This window comes from Aptenodytes forsteri, unplaced genomic scaffold (genome assembly GCF_000699145.1).
Source record: "Aptenodytes forsteri isolate BGI_AS27 unplaced genomic scaffold, ASM69914v1 Scaffold146, whole genome shotgun sequence".
NCBI classification, from domain to species: domain Eukaryota; kingdom Metazoa; phylum Chordata; class Aves; order Sphenisciformes; family Spheniscidae; genus Aptenodytes; species Aptenodytes forsteri.
The window spans coordinates 5,799,566-5,823,780 of record NW_008795128.1 but is presented as its reverse complement, the minus strand read 5'-3'; the positions used below and the strand labels follow the sequence as shown (position 1 = coordinate 5,823,780).

The 24,215-nt window shown below is 43.0% G+C and overlaps 1 protein-coding gene across 1 annotated transcript in view; it reads left to right on the top strand.

Moving 5' to 3' along the window:
• Positions 1 to 24,215, top strand: part of LTK (leukocyte receptor tyrosine kinase) — a 98,309-nt gene that overhangs the window by 55,554 nt on the left and 18,540 nt on the right. The window contains exons 5-15 of the mRNA XM_009277607.1: positions 1,798 to 1,937; positions 3,998 to 4,129; positions 5,040 to 5,192; positions 6,269 to 6,369; positions 8,256 to 8,422; positions 13,728 to 13,822; positions 18,803 to 18,904; positions 20,880 to 21,057; positions 21,597 to 21,747; positions 22,605 to 22,736; positions 23,284 to 23,440. Coding sequence (XP_009275882.1) covers positions 1,798 to 1,937; positions 3,998 to 4,129; positions 5,040 to 5,192; positions 6,269 to 6,369; positions 8,256 to 8,422; positions 13,728 to 13,822; positions 18,803 to 18,904; positions 20,880 to 21,057; positions 21,597 to 21,747; positions 22,605 to 22,736; positions 23,284 to 23,440 — 1,508 coding nt within the window. The remainder of the gene's footprint in view (positions 1 to 1,797; positions 1,938 to 3,997; positions 4,130 to 5,039; positions 5,193 to 6,268; positions 6,370 to 8,255; positions 8,423 to 13,727; positions 13,823 to 18,802; positions 18,905 to 20,879; positions 21,058 to 21,596; positions 21,748 to 22,604; positions 22,737 to 23,283; positions 23,441 to 24,215) is intronic.

Sequence of the window (24,215 nt, the reverse complement as noted above, 5' to 3'; positions counted from 1 at the left end):
TTCTGGGTCAGTGCTGAATGCTCTCGGATGTTGTGCCACAGTGTGGCATGGGGGGATATACTTATAAGTGTATTTTATAAGATATATTTGTAAGTGTTGGACATTCCTGAAGCTGCACTGTAATACAAAATGAAAGCAAAGCAGCCATTCTCCTTTGTTGGGTAGTAGAGATGGTGCAGTTGTGGTTCAGGGCTGGAGATTTCCGAAGCTGAATTAAATTATATTGAACTATTGAATATGATATGATGGGACAGGCAACAGGAGAAATAGGGTCATCTTGATAAGAGGAGCTCAACTCAGATGAGTTTAAGGTATCTGTGGGTATTTATGTGTGTGTACAATGGTGAAAGTGGAAGATGGGGGGATGCCATAGAAGGGATCGTAAGAAACTCTCACCAGAAAAAGGTATATAGTTGGTTTGTGGAGGGAAGAATGAGTTAGGTAACTAAGTGGCAAGCAACAGTGGAGAGGGTGATAAACAATTAAAGTTGCTTTGGGTTTTTTGCAAGTTGCAAATTAGGTAGTCTGTGATTTTCACATTGTGTCCAGCAGAGATGTGTTTGTTGTCCAGGAGTTGTCTTCTATTGTGTTTCCGGTGCAAGATGAGGGCTAGATGATCACTTCATGGCAGCTGAAGGCATTTCCCAAATGAAAACGTAATGCTAGGAGCAGAGTCTGAGCAACACATCTTGACACCGTGGCCTGGCCTCCTTATCATCCCACTGTCACTGACTTGGAGTCACTCAGCCAGGGTGCCCCCGGCAACATCAGCAGCATGTAGGGTATGGGTAAATTTATCTCTGTCTGGTGCTCTTTTCAGAAGAGAGCTTAGAGCAAGGATTCCTTTGTCACTATCCTTGCTACAACCCCTTTCCAAAATAGTAACGTATAGTTTTAACTGTATTTTATTGTCTTGTTAACATGAGGTAGAAGGACAGTTTTTAAAAATAAAAATAAAAAGACTTTTAAGAATTCTGCTGGATTTTTTTGATGACACCTGGATCCCCTGACTTCCATCAGGCTGATTTGAGTGAGGTACTTTGAAAATTCCCATTTAGTATCTCTCTCTGGCTTTCAATGCCTAACAACCATCTTTAAAATTAGAGTGCATGGGACCATCTGTCTTTCTCTGAACTGCCACAAGTGCTGCACAGTTGAGAAACCTTTGCTGTCCAGGGGCTATGGCATTTGTTCTGTGGTGAAATGTAAATTGCCAGAGCAATCTGCATTTTCTGGAACACCGCTTCTCTTCTTCCCCTTGCTTTGTGGGTGCACTCTAGCTTGTTAAGCTGGGAGATTAGATAGAGAACGCACAGAAAAAGGTTCTCGCACCTGACACGACCAAGAAACATTCAGGGCCAGAAGTTTGCTTCCAGAACATACAATCTCCTCCTAGTTTGAAGAGATCCAGAGACTTCTGCAGCTGCTTGGTTGATCTGTACTTGCAAGGGCAAACAGAACACAACCATATATGTAGAAGGCATATATGGGTGTGTGTGTCCAAAATTGGTGATAATTTAAGCCCCATTTTAAGTGAGGAATCGTTGGGAATGGTTGGATCTTTTCATCATTAGCAATAGGTTCTGCAGCAAAGATAACTGAACGTGAGCTTGGTATACTGAACATCACTTGTTTTATATTAACACCTGTTTGTTATGTTGGAGTTTACATTCATCGATCTATTCCCCGTGTGAATACTATTACTTCTATTTGGTACAGTGCAGAATCTTTATGCTAGAGACTCCATGGATTCTGGTGTGCTGTATGTCTGTCTGATAGCTCTTTGTTGTCTTCCAGGGTGAAATGGAAATACCTGATGGCCCAGATTGGCCGAATAGAAAGACCTTTTAAAATCACCTTGCTATATTCAAACTGTGGAGCACAAGAGGCTGGAGTACTAGCAGTGGGCTCCTTGCAGCTCAGGAACTGCTTTCATGGTATGTTGCAATACAGTCAGGTTTGGAATAACCAAATGCAGTCAGAAAAGAGAGCAGCATCTTCACCAGAATCGATGAATGTGATCAGGGAGTCGGTCAGATGGGAGATAAATGAAAGCTGAGTCTCCTCTGGGGTTTCTGGCAGTGCTTACCTGTCAAGGGTCACATTTGCATGTGTTTTATGGGTGTGCAAGCATGTTTACATGCTCCGAAGGCAGGGTTGAGGCTCAGAATTGTAGAACTGATTTAAGTGATCCTCTCTGCTTTTCACATTTGCTTTGCTTGATCTTTGTATGAGAAAACAACAGGGTTTATGCTGCATCCAGCAACAGCGATGGAAAAAAGTCTTTGCCTAGATTATTTTAGCATTTAATATTTTTCTTTCTTAAATAATCAAGAACAAAAGACTATCCTGTGTCACCAAGGCCTTTTCCATACTGGGGCTCTATCTTCCAAATTTATGAAGAAAAGAAACATCAATCTGCACTCCATGGGATCTGTTTGCTACTGCCATGCTGAGAACTTCTGTCTAAAATGAAAATAATTGGAATGTAATTATTTTCTCCAAAGTACTGAGTGCTCAGCTCAGAAATCCTCAGTTTTACCTGGCACTTACAGTCCTGTTGTGAATGTTGTGCAAATGATCCTCAGTAGCTGTGCAGAACCTTGCTAATGTCATTTAGGCTTCTTGGAAGTACAAGAGTCTGTCGGCACAGGCAGCCTGCAGGTTGGAGACATAATCATCTTCACTTCCTGGTTTTCATGCATTAATATAATGTTATTGCCTCTGTTTTGCAGACACTGTAGAAATAGCTTGAAATGTAATATAAAAAGCTTCAAATGTCAAAAGAGAATACTGGTTTCACAGAGCTGTTTCATAATATTTCACGAGACCGGTTTTGATCATATTAGAGATTTAATTTTATTGCAGTTATTAATCTTTTAATTTAACAAATGTTATATTTGTAATGCAATGTTTTTTTTGACAGTCATGGAGTTTTGAGGGGATACATACAGCCTGAAGCACTGATAAATACTATATTTGTAATGCAATGTTTTTTTTGACATGGAGTTTTGTGGGGATACATACAGCCTGAAGCACTATGATAAATACCCCCAAACAAGCTGATGCATGTACCCAGTACAACACAGTGCCATGAAGAAATACTCTTTCAGATTCTGTATCTGGATTGCTGCAGAGGTGTCCTTTTCTCTTGCTTCTGGAATTGGTTCCCTAAATTTTGCATTTTTTCCAGAGCACTAACAATCCCAGTGGAACTTCTGTGCAGAGCTCTGCTAAAGGTCCAGAAACTACACAAACCTGCAGGTCCGTAACAGACCTGTGCACACACACATCCACAGGACAGGCTGGGTGCGTTAAGAGTCAAGCTTTTGGGAAATAACAGACTTTAAAATTGCATTCAGCCTGGTTGCTGGGTACCTGTGCAGTCAGTCAAATACTCCCGGAGTATAGCTGACACTAGACTAGCTAGGGTGCATGAGTAAAGTTCCTGCACAGTGAGCTGACTTGCTGGGGAAGCAGCTGTCTTCACGGGCTGGATACCACAGAGCTGGCACAGAAATGTGTCAGCAGCACGAGTGTTAGTTAAGCCTGAGTCTCAATAGGGCATAGCAATGTGTCTGTCAGGAGTGGAGCTAAGTGGGTATCTCTGCCTCCAGCAGCAGAGTGTCATGCAGCATGCCACAGCTGCCTGGCAGATGCACAGTCACGTGTGCAGAACTGAGGAGCACACCACGGCAGGAAACTACAAGGTCCTTTTCTAAAAAAAAAAAAATTTATTATCTAAAAATAGCACAAACGCAGCAGAAGACAGTGCATGAGAGAGAAAGGAGCAATAAATTTGGGCTCTGTGAGAGCTGAGGTGATCTGCAGGAATCTCATACTGGATAGAAACCTGCATGGTAAAAAAAAAGAGGTGAGTATCATTTATCACGCAAAGGACACTTTCTGAGGTCCTACACGTGAAGGCTGATACACGTGAAGGGTCATACACATTCTGCCAACTCATCTCTGGGCTTCTTTCTCTTTTTTCCTTTAGACAAAGAAAACCAAGATATATATGACAAGGGCTCCACCTTCCCCTGCCTTCATGGAGGCTGTGTCAGCCACCTACGAATCTGTGAATTCATCAGTGATTGCCCTGCCAAAGAACAGGAAGGAGTGAGGTGTGGTGAGTATGTGGCATGGCATTTTGTGGGAACCTTCATCCAATTAGAAGAAATAATTTAGAATGAAAAATAAGTTAAATTGATTCTGTCTCTAGATTAATTCAGTATTTTGCCTCCTCAATTAATTTAGCTTATTTGCATTAATTGGATACCAAGGTTCTCTTTGAAAATTCACCCTATATAGGATAAAATGGATTTGGGTTTTTTGGTTTGGTTTTTTAAATATTGCAGTAAGGAGCTCAATGACCTGCCTTTCATAGCTGCTGCTACTTCAGAGAAAGGCAAAACCTTATTTACATGTCTGCAGTTGGGTGAGAAATTCCTTCTGGACCCAAGGTCTGAACTTCCCTTCAGTGGAGGGTGCTGATCATCTTTCTAGTGCCAGCCACCAACATGGTCATAAATCTGTCCCTCCAAGATTCCAGTTCAGAGCTCATCTTGCACATCATGACAGAGAAATCCCCTGACTCAGTATATGTGGTGCTAAGAAGCATCATTTAGCTTTGTTGCAAGTACAGTGGCAGAGATCTAAAATAACCTGTTGATTGGCTTTCCTTTAAGTGGACACAGAAAACTTTGTGATGCCTGCAATTTCATATACAGCAAGGCCTTTACAGATGTATGGCAGTAATTTACCATTCTTTAGACTGTGGGAGCTGCAGTTTTGCACAGTATCTAGAGCAGGACAGAACTGCAAAGTCTCAAATATCTCCAGAAGCAAAGTGTTGGCTTTCTGATGGTGACTCTGGAAATAAAAAAATGAGACCTATTAATATTTTGACATTGAAAAACTGTGTAGCGTAAGTTGGGTAGCTTAGACAGCCACAGTGAGTTTTGACTGTTGCTGCTGTTTGTGTTCTTCCGTAATCAAGTTTCTCCTATTTTCCTGCTTTTTCTTATTCTCCATTGTAGACAGTCTCCCAGAGGGCTCACATTGCTCTTTTGAAGAGGGTCCGTGTGGCTGGACATTGAATGAAACTGCAGCATCTCCTTGGTCTATTCAGGGCTTTACTGAAATGATTCAAGATGACTCATTTATAGGGTCTACCTTGCAAGCCACTGGTGGTAGGTTCCTTATAGTTCTCTCTCACTCTCTCTGTGTATGTATATATACAATAGCCTTGAACTTAGTGTTTTTAAATTGGTTTAAAATTTTTGGCATCATTGCCAAATCAACTTTAGCATCAGTATTATCTATAACAACTTAAAATGTAGCTAAAATTAACTTTTGAACATGATTCAAAACTTCATATGAAACAACTTCTGCAACAAAGTTAACACGAAACTATTGGAGACTAGGATTTTCCTTCACCTTAAAAAAATTTTTCTCTATATATACTTCTTCCCTCCTTCTTCCTCTTATGAGCTATGGAGTTGCAGAGTACTGCAGCAGCAACATGATAGCTGCTGCATCACAAAGTAAAAATTGCCCAGCAGAACTAGGCAGCCTGTAGAAACAAATCTTTTGGAGACCCTTGCCAGACTCCGCCAGTGGGTTAGGAAGAGCATCACATGTGAGCATATCCCAAGACCAAGTGATCATACACATTCTGTGCCATAGAATACCACAATAAAAAAAGAGTCAGATAATTCCCAGAACTGTCAGCCTGGTAAATAAGAAGGAGGTAGGCCAGACCCTTACATGTTTAGATTGAAAGTCAGAAGTGTTAGCACAGATGAGCCTTGCCTCACAGTTCCCTGTCAAAATGAAAGGTGTCCATATGAGCGTCCTGTTTGTCTCTTGAGAGCTTGTATAAACTGTCCCTGGGAACAGAGACTATGAATAAGCTCTTCCAGCCCAGTGTTTGTCTCAGCAAGAGTCATTGATGCTGATGGTGTAAGAATTAGGGCTGATCAGGAGCTCACTGTAGATTGGTGTGAGCCCCTGTATGGGAAGATACCTGAGTGGTGTCTGAGGTTTATGCACTCATGTTCCAGGAAAGGGTTTGGGATGTTGACTTTTGTGCTGCTGAAATCTACCAGAGTGCTCATTATAGACTCACTAATAGATTTGCTCTCGAGCCATGCTTGTCATCTTACTTACACTGTGCTTCAGCACAATGATGTTAAATTATTTCAAGAGAGTATAAAAAAAAGCAAAACATCATCTTGTCTTTTCTGATTCACTTTTCTGTTCACAGGACACTTCCTCTACCTGCGAGCAGACAGCAATCAGACAAGCGGTATGGCCAAGGCTTACAGTGCCAGCTTGCCAGCCAGGATTGCCACTGAAGACTACCAGGTATATCGCTCTGTCTTAGCACCTTTGTGGAGTTAATCATCAGACTGTAGGTACTGTTTGAACAATTAGCCCATTGTCCTGTGCCTCTGCACACTCTACGAAACACTGGAAAGCAGAAGAGTTGGCTGTACCACCTAGCTAGCTACTTGTTGAAAGCTGGAAAGGAGACATGAGGTGCATCCCCAGTAAGTGAAAGCAGGAGCCCCAAATCAACTCCTCAGTATGGAAAACTCCCCAGCCTAACTGTACCGACTATTCCTCGGAAGGGTACCCAGCACCTGAATTGTGTGAGGTGGCCTTGGTTTGTAGGAAAGGGAGCTGGCTGTCTGGGCTGTTGAGCCATCCAGTATACCTGCTGCTGAGACTGCTCTTCATAAATTCTGCAGTACTTTCGTAGGAGTTAACAAACTTGACAGTTTCACTGAGAACAGGAGTGTGAAGTTAGTAGGCATTAGATTTTCCAGGAATAGGTAAAGATAATAAACTTCTGTTTCCATTCTTCAGGAATTTCAAAAGGTGAGGGCAACCTGGCATGGATAAAATCAGATAACCTGCCTTCAGCCCAAATGTCTACAAAGAATAAGGGGAGTTCTGAGATGTCAGAATTAAAAATATTAAATAATATTGTACTTATAACACTTAGGAAAATTAAGCTGTAAGTTTGAGCTGGAGTCCAGCCCTGCTAAGAAAACAGAAAGCTTTGATGCCTTCTAATTAGAGCTGGCAAAAGAAATATAGTGCAGGTGCCAAAAATGTAACTTCAGTATTTATATTTATTTATAAATCCAGGTCAAGTTTGTTGGGTAGTTCCAACAAAATAAAATGTACTTGGACCTTGGTTCACAAAACCAGGAGGAGGAGAAGCAGTAACTGTTGGTTATGGTGTACAGGTCACAGGAGATCTGGACCCATTCTCTCCTCCATTGGCAAGGATTTGAACCCACATTTCAGGAGCAAGGAACTTCCTGTGGTTGTTCTTTGCAGCGCGTGCGTGTGTGTGCTCCCATTCCTGCTGGTGCTGGTGCTCTCTGCCATATAAAAAGCAGCTCAGTGCCAAAGCAGTGGTGGAAATAGCAGTTCTCTCTTGCTCTGTGGCAAAGTGAAAGTGGTGCCCCAAAGAAAGAGGAACGAGTCCTGCTTCAAAATATTCTTTGGCTTGGTGATCAGGTTGCTCATCTGTCATATGGGTGCTATAGTCCAGATGGTGCCTATGACTTGGAGCAAGTATATGGATTGAGGTTTCCTGCCTCTAGAGACAGCCTAATTCCTGGTTTCAAGGGCATTTCGGGCAGGGCAGCTCTCCCCTCGGAGTGCCTTTGTGCCCTATATAGTGCCTGGGTATAGATTGAGCCATATCAGTGCAACTCATTAACCTAGGTGGTTACAATGGGAATCCTTAAAAGATTTAAACTGTGGTTCAAACCCTTTCACAGGAATCTTTAAGCTGGTGAGAGCACTGAAGAGGAGTGCGTTTAGGATTGTTTTTCTGCAATAGCCTAACTCTAGTGGAAGCATTTAATGATAAAGCATTTCTTGAATTTAAGCCTGTGTTCCTCTGCTTTACTACTTTTTGTTCCTGAAGGAGATAACAAGGAAACCAGTGCTCTCTCACCCAGATGGTGTCTGAGGCCATGGATATTGTCATTAGTGGTTGGAGAATAGCTGCCTAACAGGAGCATCAGTCAGGGTCTCCACCAAGAAAATTCTGTGCTAGGAACAGTGCTGAGTCATACACAAGCAATGGGGGCCTTAGTGGTGTGTGTGATTAAACAATTTGACCCAGGATCAAAGGTTTGGTGTCTCAAATCCCCACAGAGGGGAGAAGTGAGTACCTTTCCCTTTTTATCTCAGGATACCATTCTTTTTCTCTTCTTCCTCTATTACAGATCCAATTCTCAGTGCATGTTTTTGGCAGCTACAATGGTACCGTCTCCTTCTCTGTCAGGGAAGAGATAAAAGGAGCTCCAATCACCTTGCCAATGTGGGAAAGAGCAGGGAGCTGGAGTGACCACTGGTTTCTCATAACCTTACCAATGCCAGTGCTTCAGAACCGGTAAGAGCTCCACCGGCAGCATCCAAGGTTATCTCTAGAGATTTAGTAAATTGTTACTGTCTTTGTTGTGAAGCATCACTTTCATTCTTGCCTTCTTCCAGGGCCATTTCTACTGAAAAAATTACAGGAGTACTGCAATTCTGCTTGCTGAGGAAGTATTCTGTCGTACGTGCATATCTTCATGCACATACACAGCTTAGCTCAGCACAAGCCCATACTGTGTGTCTGCACTTGCAAGCAGCTTCAAACAGTGCTTAGGTATTGGGAATAGCAAGTGTCTGTACTAGAAACACTTTACCAATCTGAGAAAGCCAGTATACTCACAGTGGCAAAGTGCTCCCAGCAGGGAAACAGCTATATTAGCGTAGCTGCACTTTGTACTCCCATAGTAAAAACAGCCATGTGAGTCAAATGAGTGGTAAAACCACAGTTTAGCCAGTACAACTGTCTAGTCTATATCAGTGCAGCCTAGGCAATTGGTGATCATTCATTGCCACATCACTGATGCAACAATCTCAGGAAAAGACCGTTGCCCAAATCAGCCTTGCACTAGTTTTCACAGTTTTAGATGTGAAAATACAGTGTGACATCGGTTTTCAAATTAAGTCAAATATTGAAGATTCGAAGAATTTCAGCCCAATCTGTTTTTATTCAGGTATTTCTCCTCCCTCACCCAGTGTCATTTGATCTCAAGCCATGTAGCTGGTGTTGGCAGCTGGTTATTTTGCACGACACAAACAATTTTTAAATTGCTCCAATCTGATTTTTTGCGTCTTCCTCAGGAAAGCCTGTTTCATATCACACTTAGGACAAAAAAATCTCAAAGTCTATACAGTGAATATTATAAATGGAAAAATATCTGCCTAATATTGGCAATAAATAATGTCTCAAAACTTCATGGATTAGAAGGTGTGAGGAGATTCCTTTTAACTTCAAATATTCTCTGCACCTTTGTGTAAAAGGCTAAGGGATTTCGGTCTGGAAGTGATAGCAATTCAGACCCAAGCAGTAGTAAAACTCGGAGACGGAGAATGTTGTTCTACCCTCTTTGTAGTTTAATTTCATGATTACTTTTGGTCTCGGGATTATCATGTGTTCACCATACGCACCTTTGCCATGAATTATTCCTCTAGGATAGGATAGGTCTGCATGCTGGTAGTGTATTTAATATTCTTGTCTGACACAGTCTGGCGCCCTGTGGATTAGCATCTGCTTAGTTCTGCATATGTAAAGTATGACCAGTGAATTTGTCCAGAATGGCTCTTTTCTGCAGGCACTTTCATGTGGACCTAACCACAGCAGAGTCCTAGGGGCTCTTCAGAGGTATTTAAGACCTTCTGCCTCCTCTGATATACAGTTCCTTATGCTTGTCCCCTGAAGCCTCCGATTTCTGCATCAGCCCTCAGTTCTGAAGGGAAATGGATCTTCTGTGGCAGGAGAGAATGGACAGCAAGAGGCTTTAGGGAGCACTAGCCAGCACTGCATGAAAAAAATGGATATTCAAATACTTTGAAAGAGTTGAGCACTTAGGCAAAATGAAAGAAGTAGGTAGGTCATGCATGCATGTATTATGACAGTCTGTTTCAAGTAGTTCCATCTTGTTTCACTTCATGTAACCTTTTTGTATGCCATTTTCAAACAAATTTAAAACTAATGTGACACAACAGTGACAATCACTGTGGGTGAAGCGGTAACTGTTCAATCTAGCAAGCAGACCTGTGCTACCTGAGCTAGCCAAGTGCCTGACAGCAGTAATAAGTTGTCATTTGCTGCACTGATCTATAACAGAAGCAGAAGCAGCACACACTTTGCTGGAAGGTGTTGCAATTTGCCCCAAGTGAGAAAACCCTGTTCTTTGTGCTCCCAGGACACTTGGGCTCCATCCTAGGCCTCTTGTCTTGTTCCTTCCATGCTCTGCTCCTTCTGTCCTGTCTCACCTGCTTCTGTGAGCACTCAGTGCCTTTCTTCCTTGTTTTCATATACTTGGTCTCTCTTCCTTCTCCTTCAAGCTCCCATTTGTGAACCCATTTTATCTGTCTCATGCTTCCAGTCATAATCTCCCTCTCTGAACTCCTCCCTGCTTCTTGTTTCCATCTCTCTTTCAGCAGGTGCTATGTCTCTGTGTTGGTTTTTTTAAGTCTGACTCCCTTCCCTGTGCTTCCATTCTCTTCTCCTCCTAGTTCTCTTGTGCGCTTTTATTTTGATGATCCCAGGCCTACAATAAAGCTTTATTCCCAGTCTTCCTGTTTGACTGGTTGTTTGTTTCTCTCCGTAGATCTCAGGCCCAAACCCCCCGCACCCCAAGTCCAAACTCCCCTGCTGTAAAGTTTCCAGGGAGCTCCCCAACCTCTCCAAGATGCCACCTTGTTCACTCTGGATTCAGTTTAGGCAGCTTCTTTCTCCTATTTGGCCAGGATCAGCAAAAGAAAGAAGGGCTGGGGAAGAAAAAGTGTATTCATTAATTTGGAAGGGGAGTTCTCACTTCATGTAGCTGAAGCAGGACCTGACACAGTTAATAACAGCACTGCCATGGAAAGTACCGTTTAGCCCCAGACTTGAAAATATCCAGGGAAGAGGAGACTGCAGGATTAAAAAAATTCTACCAGGCATGGAACTGTCAGGGATTTTAAATTTTCAAGGACATTTTACTAAAATTTGAATAGATTCTCATTCAAATGGAAAAAACCTCATCCCTGCCATGTGACTCTCTTCCTCACAAATTTCAGATCCCGCTTCCAATACCTGGTAGCGCAGAGCACTTAAAAAGTTGTCAGCATTTTCGAGCATGGTCAAAGTGATGAATCCCTGCATTGCCTCATCCTCAAAACTGGCAAAACATTTTCACTGGTAGGCAAGTCATACTAAATCACCCAAAATAGAAAAGTTCAGCCTAAATTGGTTTAAGGTTGGCAAAGTTGCAAACAATTGTAAACAGAGGCGTATGGTGAACATTGCTGTACAATCTTAGCACAGTTTGGTATAAACCTCCATGAATGACTTTTCTGTATATTCGTGGGTGCTGGCAGCTTTCCTCAGTAATGCAAACTCAAGCAATGCTGTGCTTAGGGAATTTTTTAGCACAGTTTGGGCTGGCATGCCATTTTCCTGTATGTTGAATCTTCAGGAAACTCCTGTCCTTCTCTTGCTGTCCCCAAGGAAGTATGAAAGGGCTGTTTTTCCCTGGTTCCTTGAAGCAATGATAGCCAGTAGCAAAGTGGGTGGGAGGGAACAGATCATACAAGGAGAAGGGGTAGACGTGAATTGCAGCACAAATAGTTGTTGTAGCAGGATACGAATGGCTTGATGGGGCCAGAAGGAGAGAAGCTTTAGCGGATAGAAGGAGGTGGCCTTGGAGGGGATATTTAAGTGGTTTTTAGCAACAGCTTCCTCCAATGAATTTATTTCTTAGGCAAGAAGGAAGACAAACTACACAGTTAGCTGATCAGCCTCCCAGTTGGGCATCTAGCCACTTGGAAAACTGCTTCTGGTGATCAGCTGGCAAATTCACTCACTTGGTTCACACACACAGGGAAAAAGGCTGCTATCAGAAGAAAATCAGGCAGGCAGAAGACCAGACATCAGAGCGCTGAAGAATGTAATATGCTGGAGTCAGCAAAATGAACTCAATGAGCAGGAACACTGAAAACCCCTCTGGCTAACACAGCACAGAGTTCAAAAGGCAAATTCCTCCCCTTTTCTGAAGTTGTGAGGAAGGGGAGGCATACAAAGCCCAGAGCTTATGAGATGTCTATTCTCATGCACTGGAGGAGGGGGTCATTCCCCAGGCTCCCATTTGTACTCAGCTGGAGCAGAAGTCTACCTTGTACAGCAGTGCCGTGGACCCTCTCCTGCTCTTACTCCATGGACCAGATGCAGTAGATTGACCTGACTAAGGGAACACTGCAATGTGGGTGTCTTAAGTAAGGGGTAGGCAGTGGTGCTGTATCTATGGCTGTGGGTCCTAGAAGGGCCCTAGTCCTGGACTCAGGGTGCTGTGACTTTCTCTTCCATCAAATGGCTGGGGAAATTACTGTCTTGTATCAGTGGACTTATGTACAAGGTATGAAAATGCAAAACTATTGCTAAATCGCTAATAAAGAGGCAGGTTTCTGTAGGAAGGGGATCAAATGGCAAATTCCCCTGCTAACCCCATAGCTAAGAGAGTGGTCGTTCAGGGGACTTTTGATTTGCATTTGCAGCACCAACACTTACTCCCAGAGTGCTCAGATCGTATAGGTGTGAATGCTTTCATTTAAGCACAAAGGGGGCCATTCCTGAGTTGGGGTGAAAGCAGCTTATCCCTAAAGATTCTGATGCAGCTATGCAACATTATATTAACTGTGGTTGTGGACCAACATTTGGCTGGTGGTTGGAATACGCACACATACTTTATTGCCACTAATTTGGGACAAGCGTGTTCCTAGGCTGACTGACTAATGTGTTAGGCAGGTCCGTGCTTGATCTCACATAAATCATCATTGAGCTTCACCAGTGACAGCAGTGGAGGTCCTCTCCTTATGCTTTTAATAAGCTCTAAATGGGCTGGACATCAGACATCTGTTTATTTCTGAAACTTAATGAAAAACAATTCAGTCCTTTCCATTAGAAGGAGATCCTTCAGCCCATTTTCTTTCCTCCTTGTGAATTCAGAATGTGGCAATCACATGGGACATGACAAACCTCCTAGATAAGTAGCTAACACCTGGTCATGGTAAAAAAAGATGAGACAGCCCAGAAAGCGAACACTTCAGGGAGTTATGGCTGAAATTTAAAATTTTCTGACCTTCAGCTGAAATAAACTCATGTCACCCTGTTGAGCTACATTGGCTGAGGATCAGGCCCAAGATTCCTGTCCATTTGGATATTGTTGTTCTGTTCAGGTTTTATTCTGGCTATCTCTTTGGTGATGGAAAGAATGAGATTCTTTTTTCCCTTCCCTTTTGCACATGTCTAACTCTCTTACTGTTTATAGCAATTGAATAAGGATGATTGTCCATGTATAAATATTACTGAGGGACAGCAGCTTGTGTTTCTACATGTGTGTGCAGATAGCAGGGGAAGTACATTCTTGTTCCCCAGTGAAATGTGGCATTATATGAATGTTGGTTGGTCATTACTAACTGTTGATGTGTGGATAAGATTTCTAGCAAGTCCTTTTGGCTACTCAGCTGGGCTTGTCTGGAGGAAATATTCTAAATAGTGATGATCATGATTCGATGATAAGGGAACATTGTATTTTTAGGGTTTTTTTTCCCCTCCCTGCCCCTTTGTCTGTCTTCTCTAAAACTTCTGTCTTATTGCAAAGGTTTCAACTGCAACTCCTGGCAACCTGGGGCTGGAATTCCCAAGCTGACATTGCTATCGACAATATTACATTTGGACTGAACTGCTTCACTGACGGTGAGCCACAAATGTTGCAGAATCCCTTAAAGAATGAGTAGCATAATCAGCATCCCACAGATCCAAGACACACACGCTCTGTTCCCCCCACAGAGTGCACACGGATCATTTGTGTTAGCTTTTCACAGCACAATGCCATTTTATCTCAGACCTACTGCAGATTGCTAGTGGAGACAATTTTTACAGTGTGTCAGTGTCTCCTAGTGCTCTTTTTTTCTCTAATCTGGGATGTCCTGTAGCACATAGTTGAGACCTGTCTGAGTGTCTTGGCAAGAAACACTGGAGTTATTCCTTAGCCCCTAAATGGAAGGATTACATCACACTGTTCTTCAGCAGTCCCTGCTGACCTATGCACCCTGGCAATTGATAGCTGAAGGGAATTTGTGGAAATCAAAGGGGAAAGTCACCATATTTTAGTGGAGGGAAGGAAGAAAATGAAGGAATAAAGTGACTCTCTGACAGTAAAGTTTAGATTATTGCAACAAGTTTGTTTTACCCTGCAAGGAGGTACATCAACTGTCACTGCCAGATACCTAATAGACATGCTTTCCTTTTCTTCATTACTGCGAACGCGACAATGTATTCCACTGCAAAACGGAGCCAGTGCTACCCTCTGAAGTATGTTAGCAAGAGCTGGATTTTCTTAGTGGGCAAGTGGAAAGAGAGGTTGGATACTTGAACCACTTGCAAATATTAGAAACTGCCTTCTTTTTATCCTTGGTGAGAAGACCTATATGCTCTGTTATAAAGGAACTGGTGAAGATGCAGCACTTGAATTGTGACTTGTGTTGCAAACAAAATGTGCATCACTGGGCCTGTGCCACTCTTCATGTGTCACCACACGCAGTATGTCAGCATTTAGGGTAATAACGTGTCCCTGCAGAGGCTAGCTGCAGCCTAACATAACATGTGGGAAGGCTTATGTCAAAACAGACGTGTTAAAAGTTCATTAACAAAAGCCCCTTTTCCCTCCCACCTTTGTCTGATTCAGTCTCCTGTTCTCTGTCCCTTTGTTCTGTGGGCACTGAAACCACCCTTCTGTAAAATGCTGAGCATGCACATTTTAATTTGAAATTAAGAGGAAGAGATGTTCCTTGATGGTACTGTCATTTGTTCACTCCAGCTCCTTAACACCCCTGGCTCCCAAACACTTTGGGACCTCCATGCTAACACTTTGTTTTGAAATCTTTTGAGGAAACCGAAGGGAGTGATTCCAGATGCTCTTGTGCCAGCTGATGTGCACCCAACTGCTGGGGTTTACTGCCCTCCTGAGAGCAAATACAGCCTCCAGTTTACCTGCAGACATTTTGCTGGCTCTGGTGTAGGGATATATCCTTTGGTAAATAGGTGGGGCTTAAATGCCACTGCAGCAGTGTTTCAGAGCTTGCCCATTAGATCGCCCAAGTTGCTCCTCATTTTCAATTAGTATAAATCGCACTGATGTCCAGGAGCAGCTGCCACTTACCCCATCTGAAGGTGTGACCCAGAGATGTGTGACTCATGCAGAAGAAAGGCATCATGAAGGAAACATGTTTCTCGGAAGCCTTGCACTTGCCACTGTTCCTTGAATCCTCTTTGCAAATTGATGTTTTCTCGCCTCTGAAAGCAACCCCCTTGCATTTGTCTTCTCATGACTTTAATTCAGTTAGGTTGCAGAGAAACCCAGCAGCTCTGTTGTGTTTTCAGTAATGAAATTATTTCTCCCTGGCAAGGAGAGGTTTCAGATGTCAGAGATGGAGCCAATTAAGATCCAAGCAGTGAATTCTTTGCATGAGGGCAGCAGGAAGGATGTATGGCAGGAAGGAAGAATTTGCTGCTTGCTAGGATGTAAATATTATTTTCTCCCTCTATTTAAATCCTGTAGTTCAATTGCTCTACAAAACCCAGTGCAGACCCCGAAAACACTGCTTGTCTGTATGCAAGCTGGGAAAGAAGGTGAGGTTTTCCATATACCTCAAAATCGAGAGGAAAGATTCAGTAAGATTTAGGAGGAAAACAAGTGGGTAGTGAGGGCAGCTCAGGGGACATCAATAAGGACAAAAACCAAACAGACCATTCTTTGGATGGCAGCTCCTGGGCAGTGACAGATGTTTTCCCTGTGAAAAAGGTGAGATGAAACCATCTTCTGGTTCGTACAATCATCTTGTATAAGATGATGTCACAGACCAGATGACATGGGTCTGGTTTGTTGTGAGAACTTTTAGGGGACAGGCATAAAGACATTTTATCATTTTAGTGAACTAGTGCCTTAATAGGAAGAGGTCTGACTATTGAATGTCTAAATATGAAAACATGGGCTGGCTCGGCAAATAGAGTGCTGATTGTTGCCTTCCTCAGCGCTTATGTGGTCACTGCTTTTACTATTACCTTTCGGTGCTCTGAGCATTATATTGTTCCAATTAAGATCACAGGTCTGTGGTCTATCAAAGTGCGCTCTACTGCCCTGACCCTAGGGATTACATTTCATTCTGTGCATCATTTACAATTTCCCAGAAGACTGGTTTATAAATGGCAAGACTGTCCAAAGAGAGCTTTTGTGTAACATCTCTCTAGTTTTTGACTTTGGAGTCCCCGACCCAGCAAAGTCTGGTTCTGTTGACCTGCCAGTCTCATTGCTTGAGGTGGATGGTGGGGGGTGGTTCAAGCCTCATTACTGCCTCATTTTGCTGATTTAAGAAGGTGTTGACTGGAAATGCAATAGATCAACCAAAGGGATGGGGAAGGGGGAAGTTGGTGCAGCTTCCTCATTCTCTGTCCCACTCCAGGACAAGCTGGAGAGGCTTCCAGGAATACTCCAACCTTCATCAGTAAGGTGAGATCTCTGAGGAGACCATGCACACTCTGAGGATCCTGTGAGGCACCTTACTCTGATTAATACTGGCCCCAGGACCGCTAAATCTTTTTTCATTACAGTCCCAGAGACAGCGAAGTAGGACTGAGTTACTTTAGCTCTTTGCCTGCAGGAGATGCCCTGTCTTTCTCCTTTACACTTCCCTCTGTCCCTTTTCAGTGTGAAAATCAACAGCATTAGCTAAATCCTGGAGAAAGGAGTCCTGTACTCTTCATATTTTTCTGATACAGGTACACCTTAATATGAATTAAGTCTTGTTCCCTTCTGTTCACTTACAGTCAACATGTTGGCTGTCAGAGGAGGAAGTGGAAGCTAAAATAGACTGGAGCACCAGCCCCTGCATCCCAGGGCTACACCATGTTCATAGAAAATGCCACCTTACAAATTCACGTCTGACAGTGCATAAAATACCAGCCTTCTAAGAGTTAATGGCTCATGTGGACAGGGTGATGCTCACCCTGTCTTGCAGTTTGTCTGCTGCTGAGCATGGAGGAGACAGAAGCTTTCTTCCAGTGCATTGAGGGTTTGAGACTGTTTGGAGAAGGAAGAAAGATTGTTTGTTTGGAAACGAGGCATTGCCTTAGGATACTCAGTTGGGATGCTGCAAAAAAATCCATGCAGACACACAGACTGACTCTCTATTTCAGAGAGTGATTTACATTCCTTTGCTCTGGCAAACATAACTTCTTGTATGTCTCTAAGTATCTGAAACTGTTGTGACCTTTGGGATTCATAATTCAGTGCAGGCCTTGGGAGACCAAGCATCTTTTCTGGCCATGCATCGTCTTTTCATTTGGTTTTCCTTCTTGTCTTTGATCCAGATCATTTGTTTTGAGTTAATTTCATTTTTCGCTGGCTTGACAACTCCATCCATTGAAGTTCTCTATCTCAGTATGAACAGAGTGTGTCAGTACAAAGCTCCCTTTTGCTTCCGTCCATCAATGTGCTTTCAGTCAGACCTGGGGGGAATATTCTCAGGAGTAAAAGCTCAGTAAGGTCTCCATGCTTCAATTAGTTATTTGGCCTTTCTGACACAGCTAACAAGGGTGTTAATTATCGCTATTTAGAGCAGTGGCTTTGCGGCAGAGATAATTGTCCAGCTGGAACTGAGTGAGCCTCTTTTGAATAGAGCATCAAACAGCTGTTAGATTCTCACACTGGAACAAATTGAAATATTTGTAATGTTTTTCAACTAATGAAAAATGTTCAGTATTAAATTAACTGAGGGCTCATAAAATGGAAGTCTCCTTTTCCTTACAGAGACCTTCCAATCAAAGATCTGCATAAAATGGGTAATTTAACTATTGAAACAGGATGCTTGCAGATTATAAGACAAGGGTTCAGCTATTACTTTTTCTTGTTGTAAGGCAGCTTTGGTTGTGTGATGTTCTCAATGCATTCAGATGCTTTGGATCAGCAATTGCTTTGAAGTCCCTCCTCTCTGAGAAATGGCTGATTTTTAAAGGCCTGTTTCACTGGTCAGAAATGTAGCATTTTGTTCTGTGTTTTTCAAAAAGCTTTGTCCAAAGATTTACAGCTTGTGTCAAGGGTATGCTGCTGTTTCTTAACTGTGTATGTTAGTGAGACATGTAATTTTATTTGGTATTTTGTTCTCTAAGCAAGGTCTGAGGTGCTCAAAGTTGGTTGCTGAGAGGGGAGCTATCTGTTAGGCTGGTTTACTTACCATGATGCCATTCAGAACCAAAGATAACAATTTTTGCTCTCACTCTCCTTTACAACTCCACTCGTTTGCCTGTCCAGAATTGTCACCTGCCCCTTTGACCAGCAGAGCATCAATACGTGGTATCTGTTCTCCCACACTATGTTTTTCCTGAAGTCTCTTGTGCACAGCCAGTGCAATTTGCTGGCCAAGGAGCTTATCCTGCAGGTGAGCCTGCATAGGATAACATGGAGAGCTTGTGTTGTGAAGACCCACTGATTTCAGCACAAATACAAGTAGCTAACCCAAAACATGGGCCCAAAAGAATAATAAAAAAATATGATTGTTTAAAACACCATTTCTGCCCAAGGTATTATTGTACTTGGTTCATTCATGTGATCTTTAAATTTTCTCTCTCTCTTTTCTACCATCCTCCCATCTCTCTCATCCATTCTACAAACTATTACAGGAAGACAACCAAATCATTTTGGTGGGAAGCGCCAGTACCCACGGGAGATTAGTATCCTGGATGAGCACCTTCTGAACCCCCTGGAAGAGCCCTCCCTCCCAGGTACATGATTCAGTACTGAAAACCTGTCTCTTGGCTATAAAAGGTGGCTCCCTTCCTATCATCTCCTGTGTGTGATTTGCCTGCCCTATAGCAACAGGGCAACTAAATATAATCCATCCCAAATATGTGGAGACCATGTTTGGCTATAGGGCAGCAGTTTGCTGGATCCCAACTCACCAGTCCTTAAACAGCAGGACCGCCTTAAAGAAAAGCAGAATCATTAAGTAAAGAAGCTTTAAGTAAAAGCAGAAGCTGCATGACTCAAATTCAGAGTGCACAAAAGCCAGCACAGGAGCAAAAGGTGTAGACCAGTACAGAGAGCTGGGGATAGAAAGAGATTTACTGGGACTTGGTGGGCAGTGAAGCTGAACCTAATGAGTGGAGAATAGGGGTGTAAAGATGAAGATCCAGGGAGGGGAAGTGAGGATCCGGAAATCCACTGAGGAGAAAAACTGGATTAAAAACTAGGAGAACAGGGGATACTGGGGACCAGTTTACTGATAGCAGTAGAGACTGCCACTCTGGAGGACAGATAATAACTGTGTGGGTGAGAAGAGCTGTCTAAAGGAGGGCCTGAGCGGGAGAGGTTGTACTTGAGGCTGCTTTGCTGCCAACAAATACCTGTGTGTGACTGCACCACCTCCTGAAGACTATGTCCACCTGAAATGTGACAATCTGTACTGCTGTCAGTTCCTGTTAGCTCAGGGGGCAGAGATTTCTGTAATGTAGCTAACACTCTTACCCCAATGATCCATCTACGTGTTCACAGGGTGACATCTGTTGGGAATAGTTTTGCTTGCCTTTTCCTTTAAACAAGATTAGAATTTTTCTTTCAAAAGTTTGTGATTTTTACTGCTATTTTAATCATCCAGCTCTTAAACAGTTCTACTTCTGACTCTGGCCTTGTGCATGCACTGCATCATACAGTTTTTAGATACATTATTGAATAGTTTTATTCTTAAGCCTCATCTCATTCACTGGACAAGATGGATATGTTTGGGTCTTGGACAAGGGTTGTGAAATGGAGGAGATGGTTATCTGCTGCGTTGTTGTAGAAACAAAAGAATAATGCTTAATGAGAGACAGGGAAAAGGGCCCCTACTGAAAGTGGCAAGAGGCTGTCCTCCCGACTGTTGCTGCTGCCACAGGGTTCTTGTGCAAGCCTGAGACAAGTCACTTACTTAAAACTTTCACCACCTTTCATAGATGGTCACTAGCCATAATGGCAGATGTTTTCAACTTTTATTTCTATATATATGCTTCGGTTCTCATCTGGAAAGTTGACTAATATCTCCTTGCTTCATACTGGCACTGAGAAGAGAAATCTGATAATGTCTGTGAGACACTTGGATAAACCCCTTCTCAGAAGTCCCCTCCCTCCAATTGATGGGGTTTATTTGCAGTCCATGATTTATTAAATAGCGTGCAGGAAATAAGGTGAGAGGGGAAAAAAGCAAACAGTGACTATATACAGAGCAGTAGTTGTGCTATGACTAGAATAAAGTTGGGATAATATAAGTACTCTGTGATCATATAATTAATGGTGGATCTTAGTGGATTGTATTACGAGGGAGCTGCATTGAAGTTGAACAGATAAATTTAAGTTTAGCATGTACTGGCTTTCAAGTCCTCAACACTGTAAATGCAAGTTTAAGCATTTTTTTTGTATGATTATAATAATAAGCATGTGATCAAATAAACATATTGAGTTTCAAAGCCCTGTAGATAGCATATACTGCTGCAGCATAGTCTTTCTCTTGATCATCTGGTTTTTATATAAAAATCATTAATGTTCTTTGTGAATAATAATGTGAATTTTGTTATCGAAGGATCATTAAGGAAAGATACCAACAGGAACAGTTGTTTGTTTCAATGGCACTTGCCCTTTGGTTATATAGTTCTGTGAGTTATTGCACATGTCTGAGAAATAAAGGGAAGCTCACACCTGCCCCAAACCTTTCTGTTTTGGTCACAGGGGACACATCTGTTGTTCTCTGGTGGTTCACAACGTGTGGTGCCAGTGGTCCACATGGGCCAACTCAAGCTCAGTGCAACAGTGCCTATAGGAACAGCAATGTGTCAGTGACTGTGGAGAAAGAGGGCAGGCTCCGGGGAGTGCAAGTCTGGAGAGTGCCAGCCACAAACCGATACAGGTGAGTATTGGCGTGTGCTGGAGAGGCAGCCACGTTTAACTACTTTTTGTTTGTGGAGTTTCAGCAAGCATAACTGTGAGACCATCTGTATTGAGTGGGTGGAGGGGGCAGTGAACTGAGAGAAATAGGAGCGGTAGCTGTAAGGATCTGTGTCTGAGCTACCACAAAGCATGGACAGGTGGAGTGGTGACTTAGAAGACGTCAGAACAGGAGTGACTGTGGGCATGTGGTCAAGTGGAAGTGCTGCCATCACTTCAGTCCTGAAGCCTTGGTCTTCTAGATTTGGCTACACCAGCTCATGCTATTTACTCCTGAAGTTTCCGTCTCCAGTGCTCTGGTGTAGAGTTGGTCTATCCTCTTGAGCAGCCTTGTCTGCGTGGGTCTCAGACAAAGAATAGCCATGAGATGCTGCAGCAGGGGAGCCGGCTCTGGAGCAATGCCTGTTTGGGATTGGAGGCTGGGGAGAGCTTGCAGATGGAGTTGCTCTGGGGATGAGAAGTGTCAGATTTGCCTCTTTAACTCCTTACTTTTTCTTCCAGGATTTCTGCCTATGGAGCAGCTGGAGGAAAGGGAGCCAAGAACCACAATAAGAGGTCCCATGGCGTCTTCATCTCGGCCACCTTCCAGCTGGAGAAAGATGAGCTGCTGTACATCTTAGTGGGGCAGCAGGGGGAGGATGCCTGCCCTGGGGTGAGGGCTGCACAAGCACATGTGGGCAGAGGCTTTGCAGATATGATTCAGTGAGATTCAGTGGGTGGCTTGAGGTTTGGTGATGAAAGATAGAAATCCCAGGATCCAGCAATGAAATCCAGTCAGGAGACTGGGAAGAACCAATAAACCAAGTTAGAAAGAATCTCAAAACAAATATAAAGAACTCTGAAAAGAAAAACAATCCCAAAATGCACAAACAAATATGAAGCCCACAGGAGCTTTGCTTTAAGCTCCTGGTATTTGAAATAAGTTCTTCATCAGTTTTCTTCTGCTTATTTTAAGCAGAGAGCTAGTAGGTGAGAGTTGTGTGCTCCCTCTCTTATTTTTCCACAGCCTAGGTTTCTTTCTGTCTGCCAGGATTTCAGATAATTTAATATTATTTATGGAAGCATCCAGCAGCCTTGTGGCTGCGCTGTGTTAGATACTCTCTAAGTTTAAATACTAAGGTCTGAATCCAAAGCCTACCAAACCAATGGGAATCTTCCCACTAACTGCAGTGGCCCCTGTATTAGACATATTAATGACAAAAAGCCCACTTATGACAAACAGAAATTGGTGGCATGAATGCTTACATATGTATCTTCTAATGCTAGACCCAATGATTTGAAAATCCTTTTATCAAAAGTTGCCTCTTTTCAGCATGAATTCTTTGGTATTGCTTCTTGTTGATATCTGAGTGCATCTCTTGTCTCTTTCAGGGCAAGCTTACATATGTATCTTCTAATGCTAGACCCAATGATTTGAAAATCCTTTTATCAAAAGTTGCCTCTTTTCAGCATGAATTCTTTGGTATTGCTTCTTGTTGATATCTGAGTGCATCTCTTGTCTCCTTTCAGGGCAATCCTGAAACCCAGAAGATCTGCTTAGGGGAGTCATCTCTCATTGAAGAAGATTACAAAAAAAAAAAGGACCTGAAGGACTGGGCTGGAGGAGGTGGGGGTGGAGGAGGAGCAACCTACATCTTTAGAGTAAGTATTTCCTCTTTGCATCCTGCCTGAGCAGTGTCCAACAGAGCAACTAGCTTTCACGGTCAATCATGGCAGATGATACTTAAAAAAAGGTGATGAAAAAGGAGTCTCCCTCTCCCTCCCCTCTCTTTCCCTCTCTCCCTCCCTCCCTATCTTTCTGTCTCTCTTTGTCTTTTTGTCTTTTTAAATTCTTTATCTCTTTTCATATCCTTGATCATACTTGTCGCTGTCACTAAGCTAGCTGAACTGGTTCCTCAGTTCTTGACAGCTCAGGTCTGGGAATCACACCAGGATCCCACTTTAATAGTGGTAGCAGTCCTACCAAAAAAACCGCCAAAACCCCTGGTGTTCAGTTAAACAGTTATTTTTGTACACAGAAACACTGTGTAAAACATTTTTGTGGTGCAGTTAGGAAACAATCAGTAGCATTGCCCTGGCCTCGGGCCACTCTTCTTTGGGATGCTTTCATGCTTTTTGATGAGTTTATGTGAGTTCACATATCCAAGGGATGTGAAGTTTTTCTGATGTTTGATGGGGGGTTTTCCAGCAGAAGGATGGGATTTTCGAACCTTTGCTCATCGCAGCAGGAGGAGGAGGAAAAGCCTACCTGAAGGCTCAGGACAGCTCCCTGGATGACGTACCACTGGAGCAATTTGAGAACAGCACTGCAGTACCTGGAGTCAGTGGGAGGTCTGGGGCAGCAGGTGAGACACTAAAAACTACACAGGGTCTGAAACAGATGGCTGAATACACAAGTTGTCCTGTAGGCTTGAAGTGAGGGGCTTCTCTTTGGTCTTTTTGAGTTTTTCTGTGGCAGTAGTTGTTAGAAATATGCTGGTAGTCTGTAAAGGATGTCTTCTTATATGGTGTGTCACCAGATAAAAAGAGAATGCACAGGACAGGTGATGAGTGCTCCAGTAGAGGCTATTCCATAGGAGGGCTCCTCTCTTCTTTGAAATGATTCAGTGAAAATGATATTTGGGGGATGGAGCCCAGTCCTCCACACTGTAACCATGGCCTCGAAGAAAAGACTTTTTCCCTGTTACTCCCCTGAAACCCTAACAAGAATTATATTGCGGGAATTATACCAGAAAGGGAAACTCATTTATAATCTTGTAACAGCTGTGCCTAGAATCCATTCTTAAGAGGCAAAAACGTCCAGTGGTTCTCCATCTCCTGCTGTAATACCCTTATAGAGGGGCCACTAGAGGGAGATGAGGAAATCCAGTTTATTTTTTATTTCCCCGGGGAGCTCAGCATCTCACATGTCTGAAAGCCCTAACCAGTTCTCCCAAAGGGGAGTGGTGGGCTCCTTATTTCCCTAATGCCACTAGAAATTGGTGCTAAGGTGCTGGTTATGCAGCATGTACCACAGGTTGTGCATTAGGTTTCCACTTTGTTATTATCCAAGGCGACAAGGAGCTTGTCTGTATATTCTCTTACACTTAAAGAAGGAGTTAACTTGAATGCAGGCACTTA